We start from the raw sequence: 15,159 nt of genomic DNA on the forward strand, positions 1-15,159 counted from the left end.
AGGAGGACCTCCGGCAGGTCAGCGGTGGGTGTAAACATGTTTTTTTTAAATACAGCTGTAAACGGAGACACTGGCCAATATTTACAAAAGCATTACAGGGTTTTAATGAGATTTACTAGGGCTTATTTTCGGGTAGGGCTTATATTGCAGCTTACCCTGATAATCCAGATAGGTCTTCTTTTCGGGGTAGGGCTTACTTTAGGGAAACACGGTAGACTCCTTTCAATAGGATTACATAGGGGGTTATTTACGAAAGGCAAATCCACTTTGCGCTACATGTGCAAACTACAAGTGCAACCTGCACTTGAAATTGCACTGAAAGCGCACTTGGAAGTGCTTTTGCTGTAAATCTGAGGGGAAGCTCAGCTGATTTTATTATCCAATCATGTGCAAGCTAAAATGCTGGTTTTTCTTTTCCTTGCATGTCCCCCTCGGATTTACAGCGACTGCATTTCCAAGTGCACTTTTAGTGTAATTTCAAGTGCACTTTGCACTTGTAGTGCAAAGTGGATTTGCCTTTAGTAAATAACCCCCAGAGAGTCATATTTTAATATCATTCACTTTTGATTGGTTTGAAAAAAAAATTAAATGTTCATAGAAGACCAGATACTTGTCTTTATTAATAGTGAATAGGAAACAAATTCAGCGCTGAAAAATATGTAACAGTAAATAATGGTTGCAAGCCAGCACTCAAGGTAAATTCATATAAAATCCCTCAAGAAATATAACAATAAAAGCAGTGTAGCACAACCTAAAATGTTAATATAAACACTAATAAATAATGTCCATGAGAAGAAACAGTCCACAAGTGATTGTGAAAAGGCACAATGAAAATGACGGCATGCAATGTGGATCAAACGTGGCCAGAAATCCCTCCACCGCACACAGAGTGGCCTCTCACCTCACTGATTCGACCTATAATAGGTCACATGGCATGTAACTCATTCCAAGTATAACTACTTAGAACATCCAATCGATCAGCATACCAAAGGTGTCGATCAAGGTCCTGAGCTTTGTCTCCAACGTGCATATGAAACATAAATGAAGACAATCTAGTGCTCTCTGTATAAGGAGTGTTTAATTGCAAAAACAGACGTCACCCACAGCCATCGCTGTTGCAATTGTTTTCTTTGCTGTTTGTAAGCACTCGCGTCTGAGTGCCATCTTTGTGAGTAGTTTCGCTTTTGTTTTATCTTTGCAATTAATCACTCCTTATACAGAGATATTTCTTGGTGATTCCATATGGCTATGGAATATGCTTTTTATGTACTTAGGTGCTCTATGTGCGTTCTGAGCCAATGTCAACAGGTTCACTTTGTCCGAATAAAACATATATTTTTTATACCTATACTGTGGTTTGGCCTTTAAAGTCCCATCTGGGGGGTATCTCTCTCTTTCCTTATAAAGAAGTATAGCTATAGTCGGAAGTGACACATCGGTCTATTGCACAGGTGTCAAACACAAGGCCCGCGAGCCGAATCTGGCCCTCCAGGCTATTTCATGTGGCCCTCACCCCCCCCTTCTCTCCGCCCCCACCTGGTCTCAACAGTCAGCAGCAGAGAAGACAGGACTCCACCAGATCCTGCACTTCTTTGTCCAGCCCTCCTGGCAGCAGCACATGGCAAGGGGGTGCACTGATGTTAGGAATAGTGGGGGGTGCTCAACTTCTGATGGTGGGGGGGGGGGGTTCTTGACTACCAATGTAAGGGGGGTGGGGTGCTGATACAACCGGCCCTTTGAGAGCAACCATAATGCTGCTGTAGCCCGCAAGTAAATGGAGTTTGACACCCCTGGCCTATTGGATCCATTTGGACCATATATTAAGACATTTCATATGGGTATGCATGAGTATGCTTGAGAGTTTCTGATTCATAAAGAACAGATACATGTGTTGCTTGACCTCAGTAAAGAGTACAAATTGCTTCCTTCCATGCTTTAGCAATGGTTTGTTTGGCTGCCAACAGCACATACGTATTTACTTTAAATTGGGGTTTGAGATGCACATTCCAGTTTTAGTGAAAATAAGATAGTTTAGTCAAAAGAACAGAAAATGTGATATAAAAAAATAATGATGACTATAGGGAAGCTTTTGAAAACACATGTGCAGCAGTGAAAACTAACCAAAAAAATAACTATGTATATGGCAGGACAGGAGGGAAGTGGAATAAGGGATATCAGGTCGAGCAGAGAGGTGGGTAGCAGAGCTAGTAGGAGCTGATCCAGAAAGGGTTCAAATTCATAAAGATGGAGTAGTTCATGCACACAGCCAAAATGCTGAGGCCCTGCACATTAGGCAAGGTGGGGCCAAATAGTCTTAAAGTGGAGGTTCACACAAAACGTGAACCTCCGCTTTTTGGATCCTTCCCTCCCTCCGGTGTCACATTTGGCACCTTTCAGGGGGGAGGGGGGTTCAGATACCTGTCTGAGACAGGTATTTGTACCACTTCCGGGTTCGGATCCCCGCGGGGAATCCAGCCTGTGATGTCACCAAAACCCCCCCCTGTCTTCTGGGAAACACTGTTCCCAGGAGAGAGCACGGACCAGTGACGGGGCACCGCGATCCTCGCGCATGCGCAGTAGGGAATCGGGCAGTGAAGCCGCAAGGCTTCACTTCCTGATTCCCTCACCGAGGATGGTGGCGGAAGCACCTGAGGACCGAGCGATTGCTCAGCCTCGGCTGCTGACATCGCGGGCACGCTGGACAGGTAAGTGTCCATTTTTTAAAAGTCAGCAGCTGCCGTATTTGTAGCTGCTGGCTTTTAAAAAAATAAAACAGCCGAACCTCCGCTTTAAAGTAGCCAGCATCACATGGCGACTAATTCTGGACATAGGATTGTAACACTTCAGTCCTGGACCCACAGTGTCACTTGTCGGTACCCTGACTATTTTGCATGTTCCTGACATGCAGAAGGGGATATTTATGGCATTTTCTTGTATCTGTATACAGGGATCTAATTAGAATATACAGTCCTACAATTTTGGTGTCAACAAAGAGATTTTTTTTAATTTTACTGGAAAATTATATCCTTGTCTCTCTGTGGATTCTGTACTCAGAAGCAGTGCACATGTGCAACAGTAACCATTCTATAAGTAGGAGGGAACATAGTAAGTGTTAGAGCCCTTAAAGTGTTATTAAACCCAGTAATATGAAAATCGTTAATCCGTCCCCACAGCTTATAAATCTTTTTACATTAAAATACTGCCACTATATACCTTTTTGGCTGTATACAGTGGTCACGTGATATACTGCAGGGTTTGCCAGAGTGCTGAGTGTTCAGGTAGGAGGAGAGTTCTACTACAGTCTGTGTTCTCATGCTGTTATGAGATATCAATCAAGATGTGATATCCCACCCACTGTGTTCTCTTTTAGTTACTGGGCATGGAGGAGGGGGGAGGGACTGGGCTGTCATTTAGGATCTGTGTACACGCCCACATGTGTGATATCGATATCATGTGACCTGAAAAGCTCAGTTCAACAAGGAAATATTCTCTCCAGCAATAGAGGCCTAACTGAGCATGTGCAGGGGGACCACTCTGACTGTGTATTATCTGGCCTTGCCCAGAGAGACCCTGCATGAGGGGGAGGATCTGTGCTTATAGGATCAAAGAGCTTTTTTACACAATTCAGATGATTAACCCCTTAAGTTCCACAGTGAGTATAAAAAGCATGCTACTCTGAATATACAGACAGATTTTACTGTTGTGGGTTTAGTAACACTTTAACTACGTGGTGTTGAATCACAAGATTTAAAACTTCTTTGTCAATTGAACATTTTGGACACCAGGCAGACCCCAGCAAATGCCCCCTCTCCCCATCCCCTCAGCATGCAATTGACAGCCTTAGCTGTTCATGTTTCCCTATGTGCAGTGGCTAGTGAGTCCAATCCCTCCACTCAGGTCTTAGATTACACTCAGCTCTGTGCTATACACTGTGTGACATTAAATCTCCACCCCCTGCCAGCTCCGAAATAGCTTTTGATATGTGTACTTTGAAGAGCTGTAGAGAAGAAAGGACTGCAGGTTTGTTTTTGTATTTATTTATTACAGGTACTTTTTTAGTGCCATCAATTTACACAGTGCTTTACATGTATATTGTACATTCACATCAGTCCCTTCCCTCAAGGAGCTTACAATCTAAGGTCCCTAATTCACATTCATATGTACACATACTAGGGCCAATTTAGACAGGAGCCAATTAACCTACCAGCATGTCTTTGGAGTGTTGGGGTAAACCGGAGGAAATCCACACAGGCACAGGGAGAATATGCAAACTCCAGGCATCGTGTAGTGCTATGGTTGGGATTCAAACCGGCGGCCATAGTTCTGCTAAGCATAAGTGATAACTGCTTGGCCACTGTGCTGCAAATAAACGAGGTACAATTTTTTTTTTTAGTATGATTTTTTTTTTTCATCTTTGTGTATCACCTGAGGTTAGTCACTTGAGTGGGTATATGTATGGCCCCGTACACACGACCGAGTTTCTCGGCAGAATTCAGCCAGAAACTCGATGGGAGCTGTATTCTGCCGAGAAACCCGGCCGTGTGTACACTTTCGGCCGAGGAAACCGACGAGGATCTCATCGGGCCAAATAGAGAACATGTTCTCTACTTCCTCGTTGGTCAATGGGGAAACTTGGCTCGCCGAGATCCTCGGCGGCTTCACAAGGAACTCGACGAGCAAAACGATGTGTTTTGCTCGTCGAGTTTCTCGGCCGTGTGTACGGCCCTAAGAGTTTACAACAATTTTTCATATTACATATACAAATCAAGAGAAGGGACCGCATGGACAAACTGATTTTTTTTTTTCACCCTTAGGTTTGGTATATATTTTATCTCCCCATAATAAGATGTACTAATCTTAATGCATACTACATTTTTTCCAGGCAGCCATCAGCAGTCCTGCCCTCCTTAAAATGCTTTGTAGAGCTGCATATACTAAATGTAGGAGATGGTGTATTGTGATTGTGTGTGTGTATGGCCATTATTCACTCGGCCTTCAGTTTCTGGTATTGTAGAAAGATGTGGTTGTCCTAATTGCCATTGTATGATGGACATTAGAGATCCTGTGGGAAGTTGTTCATTGTACACGTACCTGTACTAGCATAACTTGAACTTAATGACCATTTATAAGATTAATGTGTCTTCCTAACTCAGGAAAACCTACATGTCAGCTAATAGGAATAATGAGATAAAGGTCACAGAGAAATAACCCCATATCTCTAGTGAGAGTGTCTTAATAAAAAGAAGACCTCTGGCTTATGGTGGAAACATTTTTCCCAGCCTTTCTTAAACCTTGACATCAGCACAGTATGAACGTTATATGTATTATCCATATACAAATAGTGACTGTTTTAAATGCATGCCCTCATTGACTTGTGTTTGGTCCATTTGCTGAGTATTTTCAATTTTTTTATTTTATAGAATCTTTTTATAAAAAATAAATAAACATTAACAAGAGCCATACATTGTAATCACAATTGAAAAAAAAAACTGTAAATAATTCAATGTTGTTGTTAAATTATTTAAAAACTGTAAATGCAGAAATTCATAAAAAAAAAAATTGTTTTTGGTATGCATTGGGCACTCATAGAGTTCTATAATGACAATCTTCCAACTATCTCTTAGCCCAGGTTCACACTGGGTACGATTTCCTTCGATTTGAGATGCGATTTCACATTTGCCGCCGATTGTCGGCAATGACACTGTCCTAATCGGTGCGACGCCGCATCTGCGGCGCTGCACCGATTTCAAAAAGTAGTTCCTGCACTACTTTTTGCGATTTCGCGCCGCGATTTACATAGACATCTGTGCAGAAACCTGCACAGATGTCTCTTAAATCGCGGCCGAAATCGGGACTGCCGGCGGGAGTGAAATCGTGCGAGTTCAGCTGAACTCGCACGGCTTCACTCGCGCAGCCCAGTGTGAACCAGGGCTCAAAGAGAAAGTAAACCCTGATGGGTTTTACTTCCTCTTTGTTTCCCTTCAAAGGTAAAGCATAATATTATGTGTCACTTACCTGCAGGAGAAGCCCGCGATGTCCTGGTCTTCCTTGCTAGTAGCGAGTGGCCATTGTTCACCCCTCTTCTTCCGGGGTCCGAGAACTCCGGCTCTGTGACTGGCCAGAGTCGTGTGACGTCACTGCCGTGCATGCGCACGGGAGCCATCACTGCATGACCCCATTCATAAAACGGCATGCTCAGTGCGCCTGCGCCGTTGTAGACATCGGTACAGGCTTTTTTGCAAATATCTCCCAAACCGTGCAGGTTAAGGAGATATTGCAAGCACTTACAGGTAAGCCTTAATCTAGGCTTACCTATAGGTGAAAGTTCTACATGAGGGTTTACAACCACTTTAAATGCAGAGAGCTAGTGACACACTGGTCAGAACTTATCAGCCTCTGTACTAGTGGCAGGCAGTGTAATACTGTAATACTGCCCTCCCCTTCCAACAATTCTAATGCCGCGTACGCACCATCACTTTATGTGATGAAAAAAAACGACGTTTTTAAAAACGTCACATTAAATGACCGTGTGTGGGGTAAAATGTTGTTTTATGTCTTGTGAAATTTTATGTGTCGTTTTTCAAAACGTCGTTTTTTACTTCACAGAAATTGACCGTGTGTAGCAAAAAACGACGTTTAAAACAACGTATTTACACCCGCGCATGCCCAGAAGCTAGTTATGAAGCGAGGTTCAATGGAGAAACGTGGTGAACGTAACCTCGCTTTGCTAGAACATTGTGAGAAAAACGATGGTGTGTAGGCAACTTTGTCTTTGAAAATTGAAGTTTCAAAAACGTCATTTTTTACTTCACAGAAAATTTCGTTTTTTTTCATCACAAATACACATAAAGTGATGGTGTGTATGCGGCATTAGACTCCTTTCACACTGGGGCGTTTTTCAGGCGCTTTGGCATTAAAAAAAGCGCCTGAAAGAATCTGCATCTGCAATCCCAATGTGAAAGCCTGAGTGCTTTCAGAGCCCTTTCACACTGCGAGCGCCCGAAAAACACTGGTAAAGCTCCGCTAAGACCCCTTTCACACTGGGGCGTTTTTCAGTCGCGTTGGCGTTAAAAAAGCACCTCAATGGGAAGGGGTGCCTTAGAAGCGGTGTATTCAATGCTCCTAAAGCGCTGCAAAGAAGCTGCTTTCAGGACTTTTTTTGATGTCCTGCCAGCGCAGCGCCTCATTGTGAAAGCACTCGGGCTTTCACATTGGGATGGCTTCTTTCAGGCGCTTTTTTTTTTTTTAACACTAAAGCTCCTGAAAAATGCCCCAGTGTGCAAGGGGTCTAAGTGCAGTTTTATTATATTTGATTAAAATGCTGTATTTAAAATATGATTGAGTTTGTGTTCCATTGGTAATTCATTTCTGCTTTTCTTCTTTTCAGAGATTAAAAGCTGCTTTAACCCAGCAGCATCCTCAGGTAACGAATGGTGAAACCACCAAGGGACAGAGTAGCGGAGTAGCAAAAATTCAGGCAGAAGAAGCCCATCCACAGTCCTTACAGCAGCCTGCCACATCAACTACTGAAACACCGGTAAGTGTGAGTGTTATTGTACTGTGTGGATGTATAATGGGGTGAGCAGCATTTTAGACTAGCTTATTCAGCTTGTATTTCCTCATACAGATTATCAGTAAAACAATGTATATCTTCAGTAACATTTAATTGTAAGTTATAGGTTTATTAAAAATATTTTTGACACGGCTTCACATTTTTTTTCCAAAGAATTTTTTTATTTTTATTGAAAACTTTTTGAAAGTTTACAAAAAACGCCCCAAAATGTGCACATGTAAATCCAGGTACATAAAGACTTCCTGCTGCAACAATATGTATATTCACAAGGGGCCAGATTCACAGAAAAAGTACGCCGGAGTATCTGCTGATACTACGGCGTACTTTCAAATTTGCCGCGTCGTATCTTTATTTGTAATTCTCAAACAAAGATACAACGGCATTTGGCTAAGATCCGACAGGCGTACGGCTTCGTACGCCTTCGGATCTTAGGATGCAATACTTCGGCGCCCGCTGGGTGGAGTTTGCGTCGTTTTCCGCGTCGGGTATGCTAATTAGCTGTTTACGGCGATCCACGAAGGTACGCGCGTTCGTCGCATTCTCTTACATGGTCGCTAGTCGGCTTTTCCCGCCGTGAAGTTGCGATTGCTATTTAGGTGGTGTAAAAATAGACAGCCCATGTTAAGGTATGGCCGTCGTTCCCGCCTCAAATTTAATTTTTTTTATTTTTTTTTGCGTAAGACGTCTGGGAATAGGAAAGGACGTAACGCACTTAGCCGTTCAAAAAATTACGTCGGTGCGACGTCATTTCGCGCAAAGCACGGCGGGAAATTTCAAAACGGAGCATGCGCAGTACGTTCGGCGTGGGAACGCGCCTAATTTAAATGATACACGCCCCATTTGAATTAGGCGGGCTTGCGCCGGACGCCTTTACGCTACGCCGCCGCAAGTTTACAGGCAAGTGCTTTGTGAATCAAGCACTTGCGCTGAAAACTTGCGGCGGTGTAACGTAAATGACATACGTTACGCTGCCGCATTTGTACCTGAATCTGGCCCAAGGTATCCATATGAAGCAGAAAAACAGACATAATAAAGTACACCTGCTTCACACTGACATGATATATGGGTATGGAAGACTTCAGCAGTGTAAAGGCCTATGACATGTAGACAGTCAATCAACTGTAAAGAAGAAGAAAAAATATACAATTCTCCAACTGCACATAAAGGTACATAATCGACAATATATTATACTCCTCTACTAGCCTATACCACTTCACACAGTCCTGTGTGGTTGATGTACTAATAGCAATGAACCCATGTATTCCCCAGAAAATCGTCCAGCACCTAACAGATCAACATTATAATAACCTAAGCGAGACAAGAGATAGTGAGGCTAAGCCCAGTACTGTTAACCATGGCTCTCACAGTTTACAGAACGTATTTGGGTTACCCCTACACTGATTGATCTGCCACTTCTTTTAGTAGAGTAGTATTAACTTGTGTTCGCCAGTCATCAAATGTGGGGGGACCAGGAGATAACAATTTCATAGCAATTGTTTTATGAGCTATAAACTGTAGTCTTATTATAGATGTTCTGACTTAAGGTAGGTGGGGATAAAGCCAATCCAAGTGTAGTATAAAAGTGAATTTTTTGCACAAATGAATATCGGTACTCACAAGAGTGAAGTAATCACAAGCATAAGGTACAAATGGCAGGGTGTTAGTGGAGAGGGTACATCCATGAGGCTTTTCTCTGATGGCTCTGAGAGGGCCGCACTAGTGGTTGCCGACGCTTCCTGGGTCTGAAACGGCAACAGGGATCCAGGGGATGACGTCAATTTGGACTATATTTGTTTAGCTCGTAGTTGAGCTTTAACCACTTCCCGCCCGGCCTATAGCAGGATGACGGCCGGGCGGTGGTTCAGTTATCCTGACTGGGCATCCAGCAGATTAACAGCTGTCGCCCGATCGATCGGTGGTGCGGCATGTCGGTCTGATACACCGATTCACCAATCTCGGTAAAGAGCCTCTGACAGAGGCTCTTTACCACATGATTAGCCGTGTCCAATCACGGCTGATCATGATGTAAACAGGAAGAGCTGTTGATCGATGCGAGTAGAGGAGAGCCCATCAGCTGCTCTCCTGACAGGGGGGGTCTGTGCCGATTGTTTATCAGCGCAGTCCCCCCTCGGATGCCCGCCCATGACCACCAGAGATGCCCACCCACACTGGACCACCATGTATGTCGCCCTAGACCACCAGGGATATGCCAAATCAGTGCCCAGGCAGCTGCCAATCAGTGCCCATCCACAATGCCTGCCAGTGCCACCAGGGATGCCTATCAGTGCCCAATATCAGTGCCACGTATCGGTACCCAGCAGTGCCACCTATCATTCTCACCCATAAGTACCCATCAGTGCAGCCTTTCAGTGCTACCCATGAGTGCCCATCATTGTCGCCTACCAGTGCCCATCGTCTGTGCCACCTCACTGGTGCCGCCTTATCAGTGCCCATCAGTGAAGGAGAAAACGTACTTATTTACAAGATTTTATAACGGAAACAAAAGAAAAACTTAAATTTCTTTAAAAAATTTCGGTCTTTTTTTTGTTTGTTTAGCAAAAAATAAAAACTGCAGTGGTGATCAAATACCACCAAAAGAAAGCTCTCTTTGTGGGAACAAAATTATAAAAATTCTGTTTGGGTACAGTGTATCATGACTGCCCAATTGTCATTTAAACGCGGCAGCGCTGAAAATTGGCTTGGGCAGGAAGGGGGTGTAAGTGCCTGGTATTGAAGTGGTTAATAAAACAATATACATTTATAAGACTATTTATCTCAGCTGGATATCCATTACTTTACCCTTTATGTCTAAAATAAATTGAAAAGTCTATGCATTCCTTTAATATCTGGGTTTTGATTTTTAGTTTATATGGATATCGGATATCCTTTGAGAGTTTCTAAATTCTTTTTTTTAAGTAGTTACAGTACATGTTGTTCAGAGGCATTGGAACAATTGTGATTGGTATGTGTTGTTGTTGCTTTATGGTGTCTGAAATGGCACATGCTGCTTTTCAGCAATGAAAAAGCGATCGTATACTTCTGTTCCGTGTACTTCCTCTGCGTTTACTGAACAGAAGGCTGTTCTGGGAGATTACTTCACCAGCTGTTGTAGGACTTGTTTAAAGTTTCCTTCTCTCTTTACAGCGTCTCAGTCAGTTTGCTGTTTGGATAAGTTTTCGATACAGATCAGCGAGAGATCAACTACTTTGCCCTTGTTTTTCTAGGCTTCTCCAGCTCCCCCTGCACCACAAACACAAAGCACAGGGGGGCGCCGGAGAAAAGCAGCAAGTGATGACCCAGATGAGAAGAGGAGGAAATTTCTAGAACGGAACCGCGCAGCCGCTTCCAGGTGCAGGCAGAAGAGGAAAGTGTGGGTGCAGTCCTTGGAAAAGAAAGCAGAGGACCTAGGTTCATTTAATTCACAGCTACAGGTAACCGACTTCTATAAAAGGGCTTCAGGCAGTAGCATAACTTGTGAGCCCCAATGATGAGACAAGATCATTTTTGCCAGGGTTTGACAAATTTGCTTGGAATCTAGGAGCCAGCTAAAAAAGTTAGGAGCCAGAAAACACACCCCGTCCCGACGAGCTTGCGCGCAGAAGCGAACACATACGTGAGCAGCGCCCTCATATGTAAACGGTGTTCAAACCACACATGTGAGGTATCGCCGCGATTGGTAGAGCGAGAGCAATAATTCTAGCCCTAGACCTCCTCTGTAACTCAAAACATGCAACCTGTAGATTTTTTTAAACGTCGCCTATGAAGATTTTAAAGGGTAAAAGTTTGTCGGCATTCCACGAGCGGACGCAATTTTGAAGCTATGTTGGGTATGAATTTACTCGGCGTAACATTATCTTTCATAATATTAAAAAAAATGGGGATAACTTTACTGTTGTCTTATTTTTTTATTAAAAAAAGTGTATTTTTTTCCCCAAAAAAGTGCGCTTGTACGATCGCTGCGCAAATATGGCGTGACAGAAAGTATTGCAACGATCGCCATTTTATTCTCTAGGGTGTTGGGATAAAAAATATATATAATGTTTGGGGGTTCTAATTAGAGGGAAGAAGATGGCAGTGAAAAATGACATTAGAATTGCTGTTTAACTTGTAATGCTTAAAGGGTCACTAAAGGATTTTTTTTTTTTTTTAGCTAAATAGCTTCCTTTACCCTAATGCAGTCCTGGTTTCATGTCCTCATTGTTCGTTTTTGCTTTGAAGTAGCTGTAATTCTGCTGTGATCTCCACACTTCCTGCTTGTCTGGCTCCTTATAACCATGGTACTGGGAGATTTTCACGGTGGTCTAAGCTGTCATTACTGTGTGTCTAAAACTCCTCAGAACCAATCAGATTCATTTTAAAAACAAAACACTGCCCTGGATTTGTTTGTTTTTGTTCTGTGAGTCTTCCCGACTCACCTCTCACCCGGAACTTCATGTATGTACCATTAAAACCGAAAGTGAAACTAGGCACATTATATGATAGATTTAATTCAATTTGTAATAATTTTTAAAAGGAATCAGTTAACTTTTATGTCTCTATACCCTGTAAACAGTCATTTCAGCAAAAAAAAAAATGTTTCCTTTAGTGATCCTTTAACTTGTAATACCAACGGCCACCACCAGATGGTGCCAGCTCACACAAGGAAGAGCTGGGGACTTCACAAAAAAATATATATATATATTATTATTATTTTTTGCCCACCTTCCATGCCAAGTCACCAGGGTGCTATTTCTAGTCGCCCTGGCGACCGGGATTTGTCGACCCCTGATTTATGCAGTGTGATGAGAGTGACTAATATTTCCACACCGGTTGTCTATGGCAGTGGTCATCAACCCTGTTCTCAGGGCCCACTAACAGGCCAGGTTTTATGGATTACCTTGGTGAGATGCAGACTAAAATACTGCATTCACTGAGCAGCAAATTATCTCACCTGTGATGTATTTCAGTTATCTTGCAAACCTGGCCTGTTAGTGGGCCCTGAGGACAGGGTTGATGACCACTGGTCTATGGCATGCAGCTATGATGGACAATGTATAGTAATAGTAGGAACAGTGACATTCAAAGATCTTGTAAGGTGAAATATTTCGATTGCTTGGCTGTTTTCTTAATCTTATACGACCTGCAAGTTTCTAAATTATGGTCAGATATGTAAAAATAGACCGATCAGCCATAACTTTATGACCACCCACCTAAAAAGGAGTAGGTCCCCTATTGCTGCCAAAACAGCTCTGACCTATCAAGACATGGATTCCACTAGACCTTTGAAGGTATGCTGTGGTATCTGGCACCAAGCTGTGAGTAGCAGATCCTTTAAATCCAGTAAGTTAAGAGATGGATCCAGGGATCGGACTTGTTTTTCCAGTGTATACCACTGATGCTCGATTGGATTGAGATCTGGAGACTTTAGGAAACCTAGTCAACATCTCAAACTCATGTTCCTCAAACCATTGTTGAACCATTTTTGCAGTGTGGCAGGCCGCATTATCCTGTTGAAAGTGGATGCTGCAATCGGGGAATACCATTTCCATGAATGGGGTGTACTTGGTCAGCAACAATATTTAGGTAGGTGGTACGTATCAAGAGAACATTGCCCAAAGCATCACACTGCCTCCATCAGCTTGCCTTCTTCTCTTCCACAAGTAAACAATTCATATGCACCCGGCTATCCTCCTAATGTAAAAAAAAAAAAGATTCACCAGACCAGAGAAGCTCCTTACATTGCTCTGTGGTCCAGCTCCAGCTATGCAGCCCCATACACAACAGACTGTGATACCCATTTTTTTTCTGCATTTAACACATCCACTTCAGGGACAACATGTTTACTTGCAACCTTATATATCCCACCATATTTCACATGTCATTGTAACAAGATAATCAATGGTATTTACATCTCCTGTCCGTGGTCATAAAGTTATGGCTGATCAGTGTAGGCACTACCGTGTTTCCCTGAAAATAAGACCTACCCCAAAAATAAGACCTAGCGCTATGTCCAGGAGGGCTGCGATATAAGCCCTGCCCCCAAAAATAAGCCCTAGTTTAAAATGCGTGTAAAATCCTATAATACACTCTATTACAGTAGTATCTAATGTACAATGTGCGTGTTTCTGTAATATAATTGAAGGGAAGAGAGCTCCGGCGGGTCACAGAAGTGCAGAGCAGCACTATAACGGAGGTATTTGGCATGATTATATTACAGAAATACACACATTGTACATTATATAATACTGTAACAGAGTAGATTATAGGATTTTACAAGCATTTTAACTCGGTTCACACTGGGGATTCCTGCCAGGCAGGTAGAGAGAGGGGGAGAGAAGTACATTCATTACATGGCAAGACCTTCCCTGAAAACAAGCCCTACTGTGTCTTTTGTTGCCAAAATTAATATACGACCCGGGCTTATTTTCGGGAAAACACAGTAGTAATAAATTCCCTAGTTCCATGCTCCCTAATCCTCCCTAATCCATTGGGGACAGAAGCAGCAACAAAAATACTTTTTTATAGTTCAGTTTGAGAAGGTTATAGTGGAGATTGCCGCACTAACAGTGCTTAGTTAGTACGGCGATCTCTCCGTTTTTTTTTTTTTTTAATTCAGCCAGCTGGATTGAGCGAAAAAAAAAATTGTGTGTACCCTGCCTTAGGCCCCGTACACACGAGAGGATCGATCCGCTGAAATTGATCCGCGGATCGGTTTCAGCGGATAGATCCGCTGGTGTGTATGATCCAGCGGATATTTATCCGCGGATATATTTCGGGCCGACCGATTTCCAGCGGATAAAAATTTCTTAGCATGCTAAGAAATCTATCCGCTGGAATCGGCTCCAGCGGATCGATCCGGTGGTCTGTACAGACTCACCGGATCGATCCGTCCGAACACATCCCTCGCATGCGTCGTAATGATTTGACGCATTAGTGGATATCCTTATATGACAGCGTCGCGCACGTCGCCGCGTCATCATCGCGGCGACGGCGCGACACGTCACCGCGGACGGAATTCCGCTGGGATTTTGATCTCCTGGTTAGTACAACCAGGAGATCAAAATCCGCCAGAGGATTTATCCGCGAATACGGTCCGGAGGACCGTTTCCGCGGATAAATCCTCTCGTGTGTACCCGGCATTAGGCAGAAATAACCTGTCCCGCACCTCATTGGAGTAAAAAGAGTGAGCAAGTTCAGGTAGAGTTGAGTTTGGGGACGCCTGAGCTCATCTCTACTGTCCACCTAGTCTTGTCCTATTGACCCTCTTGTTCTTGTGTCAAAGGGATAAAAAAGTGGTTGGAAATCTCTACCTGTTCTCAATAGTTGACTTAAAGCAGAGTTCCGCCAAAAACAAAAAAATAAAAGTCAGCAGCTACAAATACAGCAGCTGCTGACTTTTAATATATGGACACTTACCTGCCCAGGGTGCCCGCGATGTACGCACCTAAAGCCAATAAGTCCCTCGGCTCTCGGGTGCTGCTGCCGCCATCTTCGGTAAGTAATCAGGAAGTGAAGCGCCTTGTGGCTTCACTTTCTGCTTCCCTACTGCGCATGCGTGAGTCGCGCTGCGCGTCCTCACTGGTCCCTGCTGTCTTTTGGGACATGTG

At 43.4% G+C, this 15,159-nt stretch overlaps 1 protein-coding gene across 4 annotated transcripts in view; it reads left to right on the forward strand.

The window, feature by feature from the left end:
• Window positions 1-15,159, forward strand: part of ATF2 (activating transcription factor 2) — a 162,910-nt gene that overhangs the window by 90,079 nt on the left and 57,672 nt on the right. For all 4 annotated transcript variants that reach the window (XM_040357703.1, XM_040357704.1, XM_040357705.1 and 1 more), the window contains exons 11-12: window positions 7,388-7,537; window positions 10,798-11,004. In XM_040357703.1, coding sequence (XP_040213637.1) covers window positions 7,388-7,537; window positions 10,798-11,004 — 357 coding nt within the window. The remainder of the gene's footprint in view (window positions 1-7,387; window positions 7,538-10,797; window positions 11,005-15,159) is intronic.

The sequence above is a fragment of the Rana temporaria genome, chromosome 6, assembly GCF_905171775.1.
Source record: "Rana temporaria chromosome 6, aRanTem1.1, whole genome shotgun sequence".
Classification (NCBI taxonomy): Eukaryota; Metazoa; Chordata; class Amphibia; order Anura; family Ranidae; genus Rana; species Rana temporaria.